This window comes from Camponotus floridanus, unplaced genomic scaffold (genome assembly GCF_003227725.1).
Source record: "Camponotus floridanus strain SB8 unplaced genomic scaffold, Cflo_v7.5 scaffold95, whole genome shotgun sequence".
In the NCBI taxonomy this organism is placed as follows: Eukaryota; Metazoa; Arthropoda; class Insecta; order Hymenoptera; family Formicidae; genus Camponotus; species Camponotus floridanus.
In genome coordinates, this window is record NW_020229866.1 from 196,062 (window position 1) to 215,823 (window position 19,762).

General features: G+C 40.2%; 1 protein-coding gene across 1 annotated transcript; it reads left to right on the top strand.

Annotated features, from left to right (window-relative positions):
* The first annotated feature begins 5,738 nt into the window (after window positions 1-5,738).
* Window positions 5,739-18,224, top strand: LOC105255726. Its single transcript, XM_011265185.3, has 6 exons — window positions 5,739-6,186; window positions 11,753-11,961; window positions 13,461-13,596; window positions 15,039-15,172; window positions 16,261-16,567; window positions 16,929-18,224. The coding sequence occupies exons 1-6, from the start codon at window positions 6,150-6,152 to the stop codon at window positions 17,012-17,014; spliced, it is 909 nt and encodes a 302-aa protein (XP_011263487.1). The 5' UTR covers window positions 5,739-6,149; the 3' UTR covers window positions 17,015-18,224.
* The last annotated feature ends 1,538 nt before the right edge of the window (window positions 18,225-19,762 follow it).

Below are 19,762 nucleotides of genomic sequence, written 5' to 3' on the forward strand. Positions count from 1 at the left end.
CAAGAGTCATTGTGTTCATCGTCGACGAATCTGTTTGCTTAATAAAAGTAGTTACTCGGCCGGAAAGCACAATTCTATTTGATTACGCTGTTGCTTGTATATGCCAGCACACGAGAAATCGCTTATTTGTATAACGATAAAGTACAATTAGCTATAGAACGATAAGAAACGATTTGCTCGTCCTTGTGGGCTTTCGTGCATACCGTATGCGATGAAGTAATTCGCAGCTGTTTGATTTAGTGCACCATTATCGCGCTATCCGATGGAAAAATCGGGACGAGACGATAAAAGTAACGCTCGAAAAATGGTTTTATCTTTGTTCTCCATTCTTATGCGCGGTAATTCTTCGTCACTGTCACTATTCCCATTAATGGCGACAAATTAAAAAAATAGGTCAACTTCTCCTTTACAAATATTTTATGCGAGATTCTTATTTCGTAGTTTAATGACCAAGTTTCTCTTCCTCTGACATTAATTAAAATTATTATTTTACATTCTATTTAATTCGTCAAGTTATTATTAACTTGATATGTTGAATTATTTCATAATTTTTTGCTATACAACATGTAAAGATGGTCATATAGAACAAGTAAAAGTAATAAGTTCTCATCAAATTTTATTCAAGATATTTATTTTTAAAGTTAAAATTTGAAAGTTTTTCTTAAGTAACTTTCATATCACTCTATAGATTTTAATAATTTGTAGTAATTATTTTTCATGTTAGTAAAGATCTTTAAAATGGCATGATAGATTTCTTGAGAGGGACTCCAGGAGAGTCAGGGTACTAATTGGAGAGCTAGGGATGGATCACCTATAAATCTTCTAATTTACTTTAAAGCCAGTAGATTTCCTTTATTTTTCAAAAAAGGTTTCTAGATTCTTCATATCTTTTTTTGAAAAAAGAGTATTTGTATTTTATTTCATCTGTTTTTGAAAAAGATACATTTGATCGATAGAAAATAAAAATAATGATGGTGGTGAAGGTTGAAAAATATTTTATAAGAATTTCTAGTATTATTTTTACCCTATATTTTTACCCTATATGCTTTATCGATACACCTTATATATCACCTCTTCAAATTTGTCGCAAAATCTATCTTTAATAAAAGTAGCGGTGGATATCGTAGCCTACAAACTCATTTTCCTTCCGCCTCTCGTCGCTCTCGCTAACTCGTTCGTGCCTAGCGAGTATCGATTTTATATTTTATGCCACGTGTAACCTTGGATTGGTCGCATTTTTCATTCTTGTAACAAGCGTAATCATGAAATTATTTCCGCGTCAATACCAAGTGAAAGTACGAACGAAACGATGAATACGAAGATGAGATGAAATTTAACAGATTATTCTCCTCGTCGGCGCGATTTCGCGTGCACGAATATCATTGATACCACATTTCGGTAATTATACGAAATCTATAATTCCGCGGTCATTAATATTCCTGACGGATAAGCGGTCAAATGGTATTTTAATGAAGGAGGCAACATTGATCCAAGTCGTATCGACGAGACGCTACCCGGATTTCGAATTCACCCTTCCTGGTGTTGCCGACCGCGTGACGATTCTACGCAGTATTACCGCGGCTTATCCTGAAATTAGCCTGCTGGATATCATTCCCGGGCGACGTTAAACCTACCTACGTACGGATAGAGTCGGGCTGCGCGAGTAAGGCAAGGGTTCGCAAACAACCCTGTAGGGAACGACGCTTGTTGCGACCGGGCACGCAATCGTACCGTACAACATTTCCCGTGCTCCATAATTTAAAGGGCATTCTGGACTCGACGGCGACGTATACGACACATACACATAACCGTGAATTACGACCGCCGTAGACTTTTAATCAGATCGGGCTTGGGGTGCATATACATATTAACAATGAATTTCTCAGTGATCATTGTATGTTGTACGCGCGGCTAGGATTTACAACTCAAGATATTATTGCTCCCGAAACAGATATTTGCTTGCAAATGGTATCGCGCAAGTAAAATAACAATAGACGTATCCGCGTAAACCCATATATACGTCCGCAATTTCTCTTTTGCATGTATAAGTTGAATCTCAATTATATAACACGAGTTATATTGCAGCTATATATTTATATTACATAACATAAAAGATTACGTAATCAAAATATAAAGAGTTTAACGTATTCTTGTAGTACGAGAGATTTTTCATTTTAAAACTTAAATATGTATTGACAAATGTCAATATATATTCTCTGCAGCTTTATGTGAATACAAGATATGAATGCAAAATATATAGATAAACGTAACTTTTCCAATCGGATGTAAAGCCGTAAAATCCATTAAATTGATCACATTTTTGAGAGAATTAATTCGGGGTATATTCAGCTCTACGCGGGATATATCGCTGATAGTTTTTCAGCGATCAGCGCTTTCCGCTCCAATATTCTCTAATACTCTCGAAGAGATAACGTGCGAGATTTAATGAAGTCGCGAATTATTTTGCTCACCTTATTTCTTGCCTCTATTACCGGTAAGATTGAATAGTGGGGGAGAGAGTTTATGCGTCCCCCGACGCGGATGAGCTTCTACGTTATTTAGAGGGTGTGTCGCGCAAAACTATGCTCGTGCATCGCTCGATGATTCGAAAGAGGTAACGACGTTCGCTCGGCTCGGTCAACGTTGCGTTAACTGCGAAGCCGCTTCGTCACCCCGTCGCTTTCCACCCCCGCGTCTTCCCCAATGTGAAAGGCAACGAGACGAGGGTGAACGAGGGTTCCACGCGACGAGGGTGGCGTAGAGAGAAATGTGTGGCGAGACGCGGGAGAAGAGAGAGCAGAGGAGCGCTGAAAGTAACGATATTCTTACGGAGCAAAGTCGTGGCTCGAAACTGTCGGCATCGTCGAAACGATCGACGACGCGTCGCAAAATTCTCGTTTATCGGCGACGCCCTTTTGTCGACGAGTGATGGTGAACGTTCGAACGACAACTCATTGCATATTAATGTATGAACGCTATTTATATAATCGCAATGGTTGTTGGGATAAATAGAAAATGCGCAGACATAGACGAATATCTTCTATTTATATGTACAAGGAAGGATTCAAGTTCGTTAACTCATCGCGATTCTTCCCTAGGATTATTCATGACGTTCCCGACAAAATTGAATGGATGATGAGAACGTTATATATCCTCCGAGTATATCAGCGTTAGAGCTTGTTAAGGCATTTTTAGGATAAGGAGAAAATTCGTTTTACAGTATTTGACACGCGACATTTTCGTAACTTGTCAAGCAAACTGGCGTGATTAAATTGGCGCTTTTTTGCTTCTCTTCTTAAAAAAGGAAATTGAATTGAAATGATTGTAACAATGAATCGGCCGGATCGATCGCATCGCGATTCTACGATAAATTCACGGTTCGCTACGTGCAAGTCTGTCGGATAATTTGCGGCAAATTCTCGAATGAATGGTAATTAAGATGTTAAACAAACGCCGAATGTGCACTGCCGATGGATTATTAATTAGCCTACTATTCATTCGCACGATCGCGTCCCTATGAATTCAAAATGAGATCACGTTGCCTCTCTTGCCGTAATCATTATCCGCCCGGCTGTATCATAATCCCATGGTGTGCCGGATTCGATCGCGTTGATAGGTGCAAAGATAACGCTGCTGATTGAAACGAAGGAAAAAAATTGACAGTGGCTTGCCAACTTTTTCTCTCGCGATTAACAAGTTTTACTCATTCTCATTTTCGACGAGATTTCCTTCACGGTCCGTCGTACAATCAGATGCATTTCACCGTGAACGACCTCTTGCCTCGGAGCTGAAACGCACCATCGATCTTCCCGCGTCCTCACCAGAGACCTTTCAGGTTTATTGCAGCGTAAATAGGACCTACGAAAGGATCATTTACTCGCGCACACCGCCAAAGGAGCGACGTATATTCACTCTCGCTCTTGCATTCGCGGTGCGTGTTGGCGCGATTTACTTACGATGGAACATTTATCGCGCGGAAATTCACTAGCTTGGCGCATCACGGGTAATTCAATCAGAGGGACGATGGGTGAGCGTAATTAGTTTAAACGGAAACGCGGTACGTGTATGTGTGACAAGTGTCCGGCATGCATTTAAATTTCCCGATGTAAATGCGTCGTAACGGCACAAATATTCGTTTGTCGATGCCATTTAATGGACATGCAGCTACGCGTAGATGCAATAATGATTAAAGTTATTTATATTCCTAACGAGGAGTCGGAGTCTAAATTGGGACGTGGCGTAGAGTGACGAGGATTTACGGTCGGCTTGATTCCGCGGAGAACGCGGATGACGAGTGACAAAGCTGATAAAAATGCACCCGAGACGGTTTTAAAGTTTCGAAGATTATTATTTCGTTTTAATTTGCCATAATTGGACACGCGAAAACTGCGGCGGACGAATTCGTTTTAATTAAAATTTTGCTATTGATCTCGAAAGGAGGGACTGGATTACGTATTACGTAAGCATTGAGAGTCGAACAATCCTTTCGGGAAGTTACTTGAGATTGCGAATCTGTTCGGTTACTGCGAGTTACGTCTTTCTATCGATGACGTCATATAATCGATGCACAAACACACGTTTCACGTTCAATGTATTTACGCAATCGTGTTACTGCGATACGCGACCCTGTTCATTCTACTTTCTTGTATTACATCGAGGTGGGCGGCAACGATAAATAATCGAGCATATCCGTACTCCTCTCGTGTATGATACTCTTCATGTAAGTTATGTGCGCACATTTTTCTGGCGGATAAAAACTGAACAATATCTATGCTGCCGACAAGTCGCGTTCATTGTGTTACAGCGTTACGTTTTAACTGCTGCACTAGAAAGAACAGGACAGGACAATATTTTTATATCCTGGATTGATCGTTTCTTTTATTTTAACTTTTATTTATAGATATCTCTTTCTTATATCTTTATTAAAATAAAAGCAGTTTTATACACATCACATACACAGTCTCACGTATAGATAAATCTATGTAAGTCCAAATATAAATATCTAAAAAAATAATTAGGTTGAATCGAAATGCGTGTAAAAAATAATTTAATTACAATTATGTACATAAAAATTAATCGCAAATTATTTATCGAGATAAAGAGGAAAGAGGGACGGAGTATACAAACTCTGTCTCTAAACAAGAAACAGAGCGGTCTCTTTGCTCAAATAGATACTTGAATAAAATGCAGCGATACAGAACAGCCAGACCTGCAAATAGACAAACGGATAGGTTGGTCTGATAGAATATCGATAGCGGCATCTCTCGAAAAAGGACGAAGGAAATACATCGCGCGCTACAAGACCGCCCGCCACGTAAGCAAGAGCGCGTTTATCCTGCAAATGCATACATCTACACAGGCGAAAAAGGGGAATGATGCGGGGGGCGTTAGCGGAAGAGGGAGGAACTGGCCTATCGAAGGGGGAGGCCGGCTCGTGGTTGTTCGGAATCTATCGGTGGACCAGATTTTACTCGTACGTACGCACATTCACCCCCGTCGGGGGTGCGTGTCCCTTTGTATGTGTATATGAGTATACATATATATACATATACATATATATATATATATATATATATATATATACATATGTATATGTGTGCGTGTGTGTACGTTTTCGTCTGATACTGAGACACGTTCACATATGCGGGGGCGCAAGCGCGGTTTCGCACGGTTGTGTTCGCGCACTCGCGACGCGCGCGTCGTCGTCTCCGCGCCGTCGTCGTTTCGCGAGGAAATTGATTCTGCGCGAAACGCAACGGGGGGTTCCAGCGGCAGCGGAGCCAGCCGTGCAACCACCAGAAAGAAGCCGGGCTCGGCGGATCGCGCATATCTCTATCCGGATATTATTCGCGTAACGCACAGTCGACGACCCGAATACATCCGGCGTGTTATGTAAGGGAGATGTCATCGTCTTTAACGTCGCTCTCCTCTCACGCTACGCTCGCACACGTCATGCTGGCTGCTGCCGAAGAGCTGCACGGATAGGAACGCGGAGAAAGCGAGAGGGACAGAGAGAGAAGCCGCGCGGAGAGGTGCCTCTCCGACGACATGCGAAGAGACGCGTTCGATGCGACGACGATAGACGACGAGCGAGGATCGCAGACAGACCTAGTCAGACACGTCGACGAAGACGACCGACAAGAGCATCCATGGAACTGAAACTCCTGCTGTGGATTCACATCGTGGGTAAGTTTCGACCTTCTTGCAACGTCGACGCGCGCCCCTTGCGTCGTGACATCATCCCGCATCCCTTACGCGTACACTCGCGCACACGCGTCGTTTCTCCGCACGCGTGTAACACACGGAATCTCCTTCATCACGCCCGGCAATGTTGCGGTTCTGTCGCTCTTGTCGATGACAGGCGAGCAACGCTTCCAGGAGGTTCCCTCCGGACGTTTCCGTGTCACAAAAATCGCGTGTCTCCTCGCTCTCGTTAGCTGCTTTACAGCATTCATCGTCTCGATAGACGATATTTCCGGTATAGATCCGTCCTTGCAGACGAAACGGATTGCTGCACCCGATGGCTATCGATGAATGGGTTGCACGTACAAAAGCCTTTCATTATTATCGAGATGCGAGCTGGACCATTATCGCGTGATCAATGACGCCTCAAGTTTCGAGTCACTGCAAAACATGAAAATAATTTAAACCGTGTACAAATACTTCATTCATAATATTTCATTCAAAAATGAAAATGCATTTAACTCATCACTGTATAAATTTGTGATTTATGTACGAAGCGTATAAATTTTACATGTCCTATATATATTCGATTTTTTGCGGTCAAATTGTTACTATGTTAAACTGCACAATAAATTTAGCATATTCAATCAGGATTAATAAAATTGCCGATAGGAAACGTCAATAAATTATTGCATTATTATATAAAGATCTTGGTTCTATGCCAAACTATAAGAAATTCGAGTCAAGAGAACGACTATTATTCCCATTATTATAATTTTGTTCCGTCGCGTCGTAAAATGCATACTCGAACGCTCCGGGTCACAGACATTTTTTTACGATATGTCAGGGAAACTTTCCTCATTACGGGCATTAGCATAAAGTACATGCATATATGATATGCGCAAGGATTGCGAAACGTCGTAAGTATGTATGTAGGTAACGCGATACGAACGATGTAGGGATGAATGTCGAGCGTTTGTCGGATTGTCGGGATTTCCCAGATCGCGAGATGGATTTCGTGTCTCAACGTATGAAATGCGAAGGGCGTTGCTTCGCGAAATGTAAAAACCTATTAACGGAGACACACGTCTCGGGATGAGAAAAGGATCCTTTTCGCGCGCGAGCGTTGAATCAGCGGGAGACCCGACAGCGGCGGACTCGAGGAACGTCGTCGGCGGGTCGTTGGCCGTTTGCCGTAAAACGTGCGGGCGTTCCCCGTAATGGGGCATTAACGAATTTAACGAATTCCCATCTCGACAGTATAATCGCATTAATGGCATTCCGACGAATGCGATTTTACGACACGCAGCGGAGAGCTTTCGCGCGGATGAATTCCGACGATCTGCCGCCGATCTTCTTTCTTTCGTCTTGATGTCTTTTTCCCTAACGTCAGCGAATATTCGATTGTCTTGAAACTTTGCGGATAATTCAATCTTCATTCGCGATTCCTCTTTGCTTGCAAATGAAAGCTTGCTTTTTCTAAAAATGTATATATATATTCATTACTTAATGTATTAGTCAATACATCATCATTATTGAAATTTTCACGAAGATTATTTTGAAATATATATATATATATATATATATATATATATATATATATTTCAAAATAATTAATAAATTTAAAATTTCAATAATGATGATGTATTGACTTATTTATTAAGTAATGAATCGATACATTAACGAACCAAAATTATCACGAAATCATTACTCTGATATTGGCAAAATCTGAAAAGCATGTACTGTATGCATTATATAATGAATTACAAATTGAAATCGGAGAATTATGAGTTTAATGCCAAAGATACGCGATAATAAAAGAGTGACGCCAAAAACAGCCTGTTTCGCCACCCTTAAAATCCGACTTGAATTTGGCGCAACGATAGTTATATATGACATTGATTTTCTGAAAGTTTCATATTGACGCACTCTTTATTTCCAAGATATGATGAAAGTCAAAGGTCGCATTGTGCATCAACGTCCTTATCAACTATACATATTTTCTCTATATTTTCTCGCCAATAATTATCACTCTCGATTACATCGTACATCCCGTAGTCACTTTCATGCAATCCACACTGGGCTACCTATGGGAATTAACGGATTAAGAGAGTATGACCCACACGCGCGCGCGTGCATGTAGGTAAGATCTTATTTTTCATGACATCATGATATCATGATATCATGACATCATGATATCATGATATCATGATCTTATTTTCTGCATGTAGATCTTATCGAAGCAGTAGATAAGGCAATTGACGCACAATGCGAACTTTGACCCATCATATCTTGGAAATAAAGAGTAGGCTCAATCTGAAACTTTCAGAGGATCAATGTCTTATATATAACTATCATTTAACACCAAATTCAAGTCGGATTTCAAGGGTGGAGAAACAGGCTATTTTTGGCCTGTTTTTGGCGTCACTCTTTAAAGTTTTTTTCTTCGTTATAAAATAAGTAGTGATTTTTTGTTTTTATAATTTCGACAATTTAATTCGCTGAAATAACAATTGTTATAAGTAATAACGATTGATAAAGGAGCTGATTGATAAAATACGTTCAACGTAATCGTTTATGTCATGAAAACCAACGCGTCTGACGTTAACAAACATCTCGCTTGAAAATGAGCACCGTACAAGTTCATCATTGAACGGATGCAAAATTCGATATTAAACGAGATATTTCTCACGTCAAATATTAGCGTGATATTTTTCTACCTGCGAAAAATCTGCTATAAAACGTAATGAAAAACGAATTACTTTTTTTTGCTCTTTCTTGAAAAAGTGATGAAACTTTACCGCTGTCTATACGTGTACCAAATACAGGACGCAGTGTGCGCAATTGTTTCGTTATTAACGTTATCTCGATTTATCGGTTGTTAAAAAAATCCGTAGAATTCGAATAACGTTGTTATTCGCAGAATCTCAAATCAAAGTACGAGATGACGCTCGTCGGTGATTTCGTTCGATCGTGCGATCCTATGCCGACACAAAAGATAAGCTCCCTATTGAGACTCACGGGAGTGCGAGACGTCGAAGCGATACGGGCCTCGTCAGTTTCTCTCCCTGCAAACGCGATTCGTCTCGCCGTCTCGCTCGATAACTAATTAAGCCGATCGCTCTACCAAACATCATATCCGTTTTGCGAATCCGTTCACGCGATTGTCCGATCGGGCGAAATCGCATTCATCGTGCGAGAGCAGTCCGTTAAACCGAGCGTATCGCCATTAGTGTAAGCGAATTAAGCTCGTTCTCGTATCGGCATAGAATATTCCGAATCAAGTCCCTCGAGCAGATTGATGCTATTTCACTTCACCATCGGATGAACAAAAATGATTGCGACTGTTTGCATATCCACTCTTCTTTTTGCCTCTCTTCCTTTTTCTACGAGGGAATATATAACGCCTTCCCCCCGCGAGAAAACTGTCGGGTGGGTGAACTCGACTCGTTAAGCGTTCCAGTCTTAATCGTCGTCGCCCAAGAGAACGGCTACGTCGTCGTGCGTGCTTATCTGTTTCTTTCGCACGACGGCACGTTCGTCACTTTCAGTCTCGACAGGACGATAGTAGCCTCGAGGGCGGACAGTCGCTTCGGTCTTCCCCTCCTCCCTCTTCGTCAGTCTTGTCGCAAATCTGCTTTTTATTAACGACTAACGACCGACCGCGCGAGAGACCGTTCTCGTGGTTTTGTAACTAAATACCCGTAAGCTCTCTTCGTAAAGTGCCTCTAAACGGGGAAGGGGGACATTACGCCGGGATCGTCACACCCTTTAATGCGCTGGGGCAATATTTCCCTACAACTTCCCCGAAACTTTCATCCAATCCGCGGAACTGCGAGTCGGATTATATCGATCCCGGGAAAAGAAATGTTAAGAGCTTTCCTCCGATGCGCGCGGAAAGTTCGCGTTGAAAATGTCGCGTTGAAATCGTTATTTATTACGTGTACTGCACATGAATCATTTACGCGGAAACTTTTTAATATCGCAGATTTCCTTTACATAAACAGAGAATCTCCAATTTAAGTTTAACCATGTTGTTTCACTGGGTGGAGAGTGATAAATGAGACAAAATTTATATATTACGCATAATTCGTACAAACTTTTAAATTACTCTTTTTCCAGGATGGAGTAGCGCTCGGTACATACGTTCCGAAGAAGATCCGAAATTAATAATACACAACGGTCCATAATAGAATTTCAGCTCGAACCGAAATACAGAATGCCCGGAGATTTATAAATTTATTTCACAACGCTTTGTGTGCAAAATGCGCGATATAAATAATAACTGTCGAATGGAAGCGTCGTTCTGAGAGAGATCGAACAATCGCCGAATCTCGAATATATCGGCGCGCGAAAATTTCGCGGCACGGACGAAATTCATACGGAAACGCGTAAGTTCTGTTTCTCGCGTGAGATCGATTCCATTCCTCGTAAATGAGAAAATTTGGTCGGCACCGCGAAGCGAGAGGACGGCGAAAGGGGAAGGGGGAAAGGGGGCAACGTGGGGAAGGATTCTATTCGCGATCGATAGGGGATTCCAACGGTCGGCGTTGGGATACGCCGAATAATTTCGAATCCGCGGATGAGAGAGAGGAGCGAAGCGCGTTTTGCGCATCGTCATTACTATAAGAAACTATTTCTCGCGGGGTCGCGTTATATTCGCGGCTGCTTTCATTATGGGGGGACTTTCGCGTAATGACGATGTCGCTCTGATAACCAGTCGTAGCTGTCTCACAGCGAAATCCAGTGGTTCCCAAGCCCCCGAGCGGCACAGGATCGTTTGATCTAATTAAAAGATGAGGCGTAACTTCCTTACGACATTCGCGCGGAGAATGGTCGAGGAAATGTAATCTTTAATTAACGTAATGTATCCTTTTTATCGACCTTTCGTTTTCTTTAGCGCACGAAGGCGATAAAGGAGAGGAGATATCATACTTTCATTACGGTTATATGTTTTTTTAAGGAAGAGATAATTTATTATTTTCGCGTAGCATCTCTCTCACACGCGTACTATTAATCTAAAGATAGCGAGATGATATTTTTAGCAAAGTGGAAACACGGAGAGAGAAATGGTCCATGTGGAAATACCACATCGCCAAAGTGGACTATTTCTTGAACTTTATAAAATCGATAACTATAGAATATTATGTGAGAAACGTGGCGCATACCTTTATTCAACTATTTTCTGCAGACACAAAAGCCTGTCACTTTTCCTATTTGGGAAGCACTGCCCACAAACGAATCGATGAGGTATGCATCGCGAGGCGATATTCAGCTGCCTCTCATGACATGACACGGCAGAAACTCACCTTCGGCTTTCATTTCCTCTTTTCCCCCGGGGGCATGAGTCGAGATTCGGATCCATACGCGAATCCCTGCGCGTTCCCTCCGCATATGCCCTAATAACTGCGCCGAGATCCGTTTTGATAAGCGTAGCCAACGAGAGCTACCAAGTATTGTCGTTTTAATGACGTATAATATGCTGCTTCCTTCCCCGGCCCTTCTCTTTCGACGAAGCTAATAAAATATAATTAACGAACCGCTTTTTTTTTTCCCCTCGCTTTTTCAGGAATCTGCTCGGGTCTGCGGGAAGTACGTATCCAGATACCAACGGCCGTGAAGAAGGGCGAGTCGGCGACGCTGAATTGTTGGTACGACACCGAGGGTGACCCGTTGTACGCTGTCAAGTGGTACAAGGGAGGACGAGAGTTTTATCGCTACGCCCCGATCGAGAATCCGCCAGTCAAGACTTTCCCCATCGGAAACCTGACGGTGAAGGTGAGTTTCTTCCGGCCCGGGCTCATCTCTCTCTTCCCTTCTCAGTTCTCAACCCTGTGACGAACGAGCTTACAACCTTCCGCTGTCCCGCGGGCCATCGCGAAATCTAGAGATCCTTTCGTGTCCCGGTGGGACCAGGCGGAGAAAAAAAGTCGAGAAGGGAGAGAGGGAAAGAGAGAGAAAGGGAGCAAAAGCGAGGATTTATTGCGGTCGAGAAGTTGCGAATGGAACACGATAACACCGAACGCGCCGGAACGTATAGTACCTGCTGCCCGTATAGCGAACCGCGTTCTACATATCGGTCGATCGAAGTTTTTGAATTCGAGCTGTCTCCCTACGAGAGGGGTAACTGATGGCCCTCGTCGATGTGTGTTGCCCGTTCTGGTGTCGCGCTTTCTCTCCATTAAATTTCGCGCGTTTCTGGTTTTTCTTTTTGACTTTTTGAGCGTACAGGAGTTATCGTATCTTTTATTGCAATTTTATGCTCGATTGATAGGATCATAAATTTTCTGGGGAGCTTCTTTTTTAATATTTTTTCCCAACTTTTTTACATATTTTTGCATATTTTGATACATTATTTTTATTAACTGAAAAGAGCATCGACGTTTTTCGTTTATTATTTAATAAAGAGATATCTATGGAGGAATTTTAATCCTGAAGAATATTCTGTTTTCTGCTTCATATATTCTGCGAGAAATTCGCGGACGTTTCATTTATACGCTTCAACCTAGTTGCTTAAAGCGTCGTTAAATATAATTTTATGTGCGCTTCATATATGCGAGATGCGATCTAGCAAAGCCCGATGTAGAATTTCGCGTTTCAGACGTGACAGCTCGGATTACGAGCTAATAATGTTTGTTTAACGAATGCCTACAGTGAGATACGACTCTGTCATAATGGCCAACAGATCGTTTTGCATTACTGCACTCGCACACGTGATTTTTTAACGTCGACTCTACTACTGCTTACGCGTCGCGTTTCTATTTTTGCGATGCCGGATACCGAGAGCCGCGGGCGTATTTTCGCTCGAAATGCAATTCGAAAAGCCCTGACGCCTTGCTACGATATTTATTACTTTTAACATCGCCGATAACGATTCGCGCGCAATTGGCACTCGAATAGGCAATTGGATGTAAAAAAAAAGAGCAAAAAAACAAGCGCGAGTGCATCGCGAATATTTAACGCAACGAGCGGAAGCACGAGATGAGGTATCCCGTTTGGGAATAAACAAGTATAAACCTAATGTATCGCATAACTAGATTATTAGATAGATTGATCGCAAATCGCGCGATTGCCAAGAGTATCGATCATTAATGGATCGAACCGTTTCTTTCCTTACATCATAAGCGAATACGTTACACGTATCTTTCTTGTGACATACGTGCCGTGAGTTTCGCCGCGAGAATTCCCGCGATCTTTGTGATCCTTGTGATAATCGCGAAGACGAGAACGCCTCGTGCCAGAGCGTACAATCATAATGAATTATCGTTGTTCCGCAGAAAACGGAGAGCAACGCGACGCAAGTCGTGCTGACAAAGTTGGAATTGGAAGCGGCGGGCGTGTATAGTTGCGAGGTATCAGCTGATGCACCTTCCTTCCACACAGCTATAGTTTACGCGACGATGAACGTCGTTGGTAAGTATACTCTTTAATTTTCTTATTCCGTACATTAATAACTTGAGACGTCAATCATCAATTGTGTAAAAACACGCTGAAGAATCATGCGGCGGGGTGATTTAACGCGCGCAATCACTTTACGATGCCTCGTTGTCTCATAATATCGATTCCCATAATAAGGGAAATCATAATAATAAGTGCGTTACTTAAATCGTACTTTCGCGACGCATCGGTGTAAAAAGTTTTACGATCGACGATAATTTATTATACGACGAACCGATACGTTCCACGAGAAAATGCCTCGCGAGAAAGTAGCATTTTTCGACATTTACAAGGGTTGTATCCAGCAATATATTCCAACAACGTAAATTGCACGTCGCAATTTTGCGAGATTCTGTCATTAAAATGTAGCATCCAATAAATTCAGCGCCAATAACGCTTTCCGGGGCTTCTTCTTCGAAGAATACACCGTAATCTATTCTGATATTACGTACGCTGAGCTTCTCCATCGGAGAGAATTAAATATCTTTTTTAATTACTCTCATGCTTCTCGCGCGTCATAACCAGTCTCGCTCGCGAATAAAAAAACACAATATGCATCCATGAAAACGCACGCACTCTCGCGCGCTGTTTCCGATGGGACACAAATCTTCCGAGAGAACGGATCTGCTCGATATTCGCGCATCTCGCGTCAGAGCGACGACGTTTTCCGCCGGTAAAACGCGACGAAGCGTGCAATTATTTTATTTTGCAAGCGAAGATTGACGGTGACAACGTGCAGATGCTTGTAACAATCTGCATACCTTGTACATGCATGCGCGCGTATGATGCGGTAGCGAGACGGTCGGACACGCAAATCGCTTCTGTCCATCGTAAGAAAAGAAAGTTTTTCGTACGAGAATGCGAGGGGAGAGTTCGTTCCCTCGTATCGACCGGCCGTCACCGTCGCCGAAAGTTTCGGGCTGTGTCGGGCTTTGGAGAACGTCGACGGGTCCGGTCAAGCCCGGTCAAAGCGACGACGACTCGACTGCACGCAAGCTCGATGTTTGGGCGCGTGTATATATACAGGGTGTACATATCCCAGACCTAGCAAGCCACTTTTTACATATGTATTTTTTAATTTCAATGTAAATCCTTATCTTATCGGAAACATCGAGAGACCGATAGTTATTAATTTATACGCGGTTAAAGAAGAAAGAGGAATTATCTCGAAAATTCATCTCATAAATTTCGAGTAAATTTCGTTTGAGATTTATAACTTGAAAATATATTTATCAGAAGAATATTTAATCTAGATAAAGAATCTAAAACTTTTTGTGTAAAAAAAAGAAGAAGAGAATGATTTTTATCTCGATATTTTCGCAGAGTAAACATCTACTAAAAATGACGATTCACTGAGATTCAAGTGGCTAGATCTGGGACACCCGGTATTATACACGGAATATATCTTGCCTTCGCAGAATTGCCCTCTCAGATGCCATCGATACAAGGGCTAAAGAGGAAATACCGTGTCGAAGATATGCTGCGTTTGAACTGCACATCCGGCCGGAGCAAGCCAGCCGCGAATCTCACTTGGTATATCAACGATCGACAGGTATGCTCCAACTGCTAATGATGGTAATGCGCGCGTGGTTAGACGAGAGGAGAGACGGTTGGAAAGGAATGGGGACGACAGAGGAGGAAGGGGATCAGATACCTCTATTTAGTTTACCTTGGCTTTGATCTATTATCCCTTATCAAACGTCGGAGACAAGGGAGCTTATGGGATACCTTCCTCCTCGAAATGTTCCAAAGTTAGAGACAGCAACGTTAGCAACGTGGAAAATCATTCAACATTCTGATCTTCTCGCGATTGACATGCAGTACTTCCATAAATATCCTTTGGACTTAATTAAGATTCAATTGAAAGTAGGATAATTTGAAATGTTCGAGAATTTAAAGACGAAGATATATCTTTAAATAACCAATACGTCAAAATATTTTCAACTTTAAATGTTACAGATAACGTTTTTGGAAATTGTGCAGGAAATGTTACAGATAACGTTTTTGGAAATTGTGCTCTTAAATTGAAAATTTTTATACAAGCTTAGACGAGTTTTAGAGCTCAAGTATTTTCATAAAACATCATTTTCACAAAATAGCTTTCATAATTACTTTACATTAACGCACACATATATAAATTATTTCGCGTGCTAGATACGAATATACGGTAAAATGAATTGCTATGCTACTGACAATTTATATAACAGCAGCATTTTTTAAAAAACCGTATTAAATAACGCAGAAAATGATTTTTCATCTTTATGCTGCACAGTTAAATATATATACGCATAATTTATCTTCTAACAGTATCCATTCTTTTATATAGTCAACTCATCACATATTCATTAATAAAATTTGGTCATTATATATTTTAAGATTAAAATTGAAATATTAAATATTATTAATTGCTTGAAAGATTAAAATTATTTGAAATAATTTAGTAATTTATAATTTCTGTCAGAGCATGTTTGTGACCCTGCATGATGAAAAAATTAAGCTTTCGTTGAAAATTATGTTTATTCACATATCACACTTATCATACATATCTATAGTATTACATTGATCGTGTAGGTTCACACACATTCAGACAAATTTTAGATACTCTCGTTGATTGATTTTTATATGTTTTTTCTTTCTCAGCCTCTCAAGTCGCACGTCCGCACGTACAGCCCGCTCGACACGAACGAATCGGAGTGGCAAGTCTCGCAGATTGGGCTCCAGTTCCTAGTTACATCCGACCACTTCATGAGCGGCAAATTGAAGATACGTTGCAGCGCGTCGATATATGACATTTATTGGCAAAGCACGGAGGTCAGCGCCGAGGAGGATCGACCGCGCGTGATACACTATGAACCGGCCGCGACTATCGTCGGCATCAACTACTTGCAACCACCGCCGAATTTTCAGACCGGTCAGAAGAAACCCGACGGGCAAGTTGGGGTGAAAGGTAGTTTTCCGCTTTTTCTCATTGCCTTTATGTGGCTGTAATTTTATTATTTGAAAAAAATATCCGACAAATACGTTCATAATTGTCGCGGTTTTTTATCGACATTCAATCATATCGAGATACCTCGAGAATTTAAACGCGAGTAAATGCGGATTCGTTTGACTATTGTAGATCGTTTTATTTTTCCGAACTTGAACGATATCTATTTGCGTTTCCATTGAAACAACCTCACGTATGTGCAATCGAGACATTTAGAAAACTATGAACCACGCTCTGAATTCTTCCGCGATCGAGCAAAAAAAAATAAACAGGCAAGAGGGATATCGTATCATTACACATCTCGTTCGATAATATTTTGCAGTGCTGGGATCCTCCACGGTGAATCTGCGACCGTCGGCGAGGCTCGTTTTGGAATTGTTTGCGCTTCTTCTAATCGCCATTCGTTAAAGACGTATAGTGCATCGTTCGAGAAACGCGCTTTGGAACACTTTGCGTATGTCGACGTGCTTGTGAGAGGAGAAGGGCTCGAGAGGCGCTTTGTGCGATGATGACGTTTTCCTCTATGGGATCGCCTCGGATCGCCACGACAGCAGCAATATACAACCGGAGCGAATACCGGGAGCTCCTTGGATCACGTCAAGGCGTTGAAATCTGAAAGGCTTGTTCGTATGATGAGGGAATGGAAGTGACGGGGTGCGGCTGGGAGTTTGAACTGCTTCGCAGATAGAAGAGACCGAAGGAAAAAAATCGACGACGATACGAGAGCAAACCCCTGCGAGATGATGTACTCGACGTTCATTTATCCGATGATCAACGAATGTTGCAAAAAGCACTATAGCGACGACTGGATATACAGCTGAATATACTCACGATATATATGTTTTATATATAATATATATACATATATATATATATATATATATATATGTGTATATTATTATTATTATTATTATTATTATTATTATTATTATTATTAATATTATTATATTATTATTAGATCATGTACTCTTGCTTCCTTCCAGCGGGATACTGTGTTTGCAATGTGTAGGTATACATATATATTATATAGCACGTTTTGTCGCATCGTATGGAAAGATAGTTTTTTTTTCGTACTTTTATAACTCAGAAAGAGACTATAATATGTAATATGAATGTACGTGCGTATTCCTCGATAGCATACAAATATACATACATAATACAGATACACGCATACGCGGAGACATGTATGTACACGATAAACGTGAAAATATTGCGTAAAAATTGTTCGACACACGCTTACATACCAACACATACACTTTCTCTCTCTGTATGAATAATCGATAAGTAAAAGTGATCGAGGATATTGCGGCCCGCCTAAGTATTTTACAGTGTGCGAGATGATGTACCTGAATCGGATATTCGTGCGAACTTCTTTTATGTTGCTATTTAGGGACTATGTATTAATAAGCGAGGAAAAAATGTGTGCTATATCAAGTTATATGATAACGATAACTTTGTGTATCTCGATCATTCCATATTTCGTATTAAACTGTAACTAATTTATTAACAAGGCTGATTTAATTGATGTACAGACTTATATGGAGTTTATTATAAATTCAATTATCTAAATTATATTTCTGTGTGTGTGTATCTGTGTGAATATACTCCTTCATTTCTCACATTTGACTGCAGTTCGAAAAACGTATTTTAATATTTTCTTCACTATGCAAATATACTCTACTGTCCACCGTATATCCTATTCATCAGCTGATGAAATCATAAATTACATCGCTCGTAATTTGAACGTATTGATTTTCATTTTAAATATAGTCTTGGCAAATATTTTAATACTTCTACGCGTCGTATTAAAATTGCTCTACAAAAGAACATAAGAATAGAATATCATAAAAAAATGTCGAGTAAAACTCTTATTTTATTTGTCTTTTTTAATAATAATTTTTAGATAAATATGGTTGACTTTTCTCGGTACTAATATACATATACGCAATTATAAAAATATAATTTTACAATGATATAAGCGTAATGATACGAGTATAAAATAATTATTCTGTATATTGCTAGGAAGCAGAATTTTATTGTTATTTGTTATTTATGCATTGCGTCGATGGTGTGTTAATTTTATTTTCTATGTTGCTCAATATTTTTATTCATTTTAAACGATTCGGATCGGCATTAAAACAATGCCATTGCATAAATAACATTGCAAGCAAAAGAAGAGAGTTGATCGGAGTTATGCCAACGGGAAAACGCACACGATTCCCACAAACATTAAATAAAATATCGTTCGACAAAAGCACGCGTTAATTCGCTTGGCGAATCGAGGAAACGCCGCTTTGCGGATTATTATATTTATTTATGCATGACCGACGTGTGTGCGCACACCGTTAATGTGATAACTCGATTATTGCACACCGTAATGTTTACCATATGCCGCTATGCGAAACACATATGTAATTGCACGAGTACTGATACTTGTGCGCTTGTAATTGAGTGCCAGGAAGAGTCGGGTTATTGTCCTGAAATACCGACTTTGCAGAATGTGACAATTATGTCTCTTCGTCTCTATTATATATAGATCTATTATATCAAGATTCAGTCATAATTTATAATCGCTAATGATTTCACTAATAACAATTAATTTAATTAATAGTAATGATTAATTTTTATGTGCAATTTTGAATTTTGCATTTGACAAATATGACCAATCCGAGCAGAACAATTTCAAAAATAACAATATTTGGAAAAGAGAATATAATTTTATATATATTATATATATATTTTACATATATATATATATATATATATATATTTATTTATTTATTTATTTATTTATTTATTTATTCGCAAAGAAATATTACCGATTATTTGAAAATTTTTATTTTATGCACATTTATTTGAAATGCACATAATAAGATGGTCTTAAAAAATCTCTTTCTCTCTTATATTTTTCTCTTTTATCTCTTAAGTATCGTGTTGAATACGGTTAAATTGCTCGCAGAATGCAATAGTAACAATCTGTGAACGTGATTATTGACTGAAATGCTCCTCTTGTAAGCATGAAGATTGTTGTTTTCTAAAAGAAAGAGTTTTGTAAAAGTACTTCAATAACGAAGAAACTGAATTCTTTATTCGCTCGGAAGTTATAAAATTTTTTCAGATTTACATTTTTCTACCACTTCATACAATTATTACATG

What these genes read in the sequence shown, in the direction of transcription:
- LOC105255726 (XM_011265185.3), top strand. Translation starts at nt 6,150, where the DNA reads ATGGAACTGAAACTCCTGCTGTGGATTCACATCGTGG. An exon ending in GCTGTGGATTCACATCGTGG is followed by an intron (nt 6,187 to 11,752) that starts GTAAGTTTCGAC and finishes TCGCTTTTTCAG; the next exon opens with GAATCTGCTCGGGTCTGCGG. An exon ending in TCGGAAACCTGACGGTGAAG is followed by an intron (nt 11,962 to 13,460) that starts GTGAGTTTCTTC and finishes GTTGTTCCGCAG; the next exon opens with AAAACGGAGAGCAACGCGAC.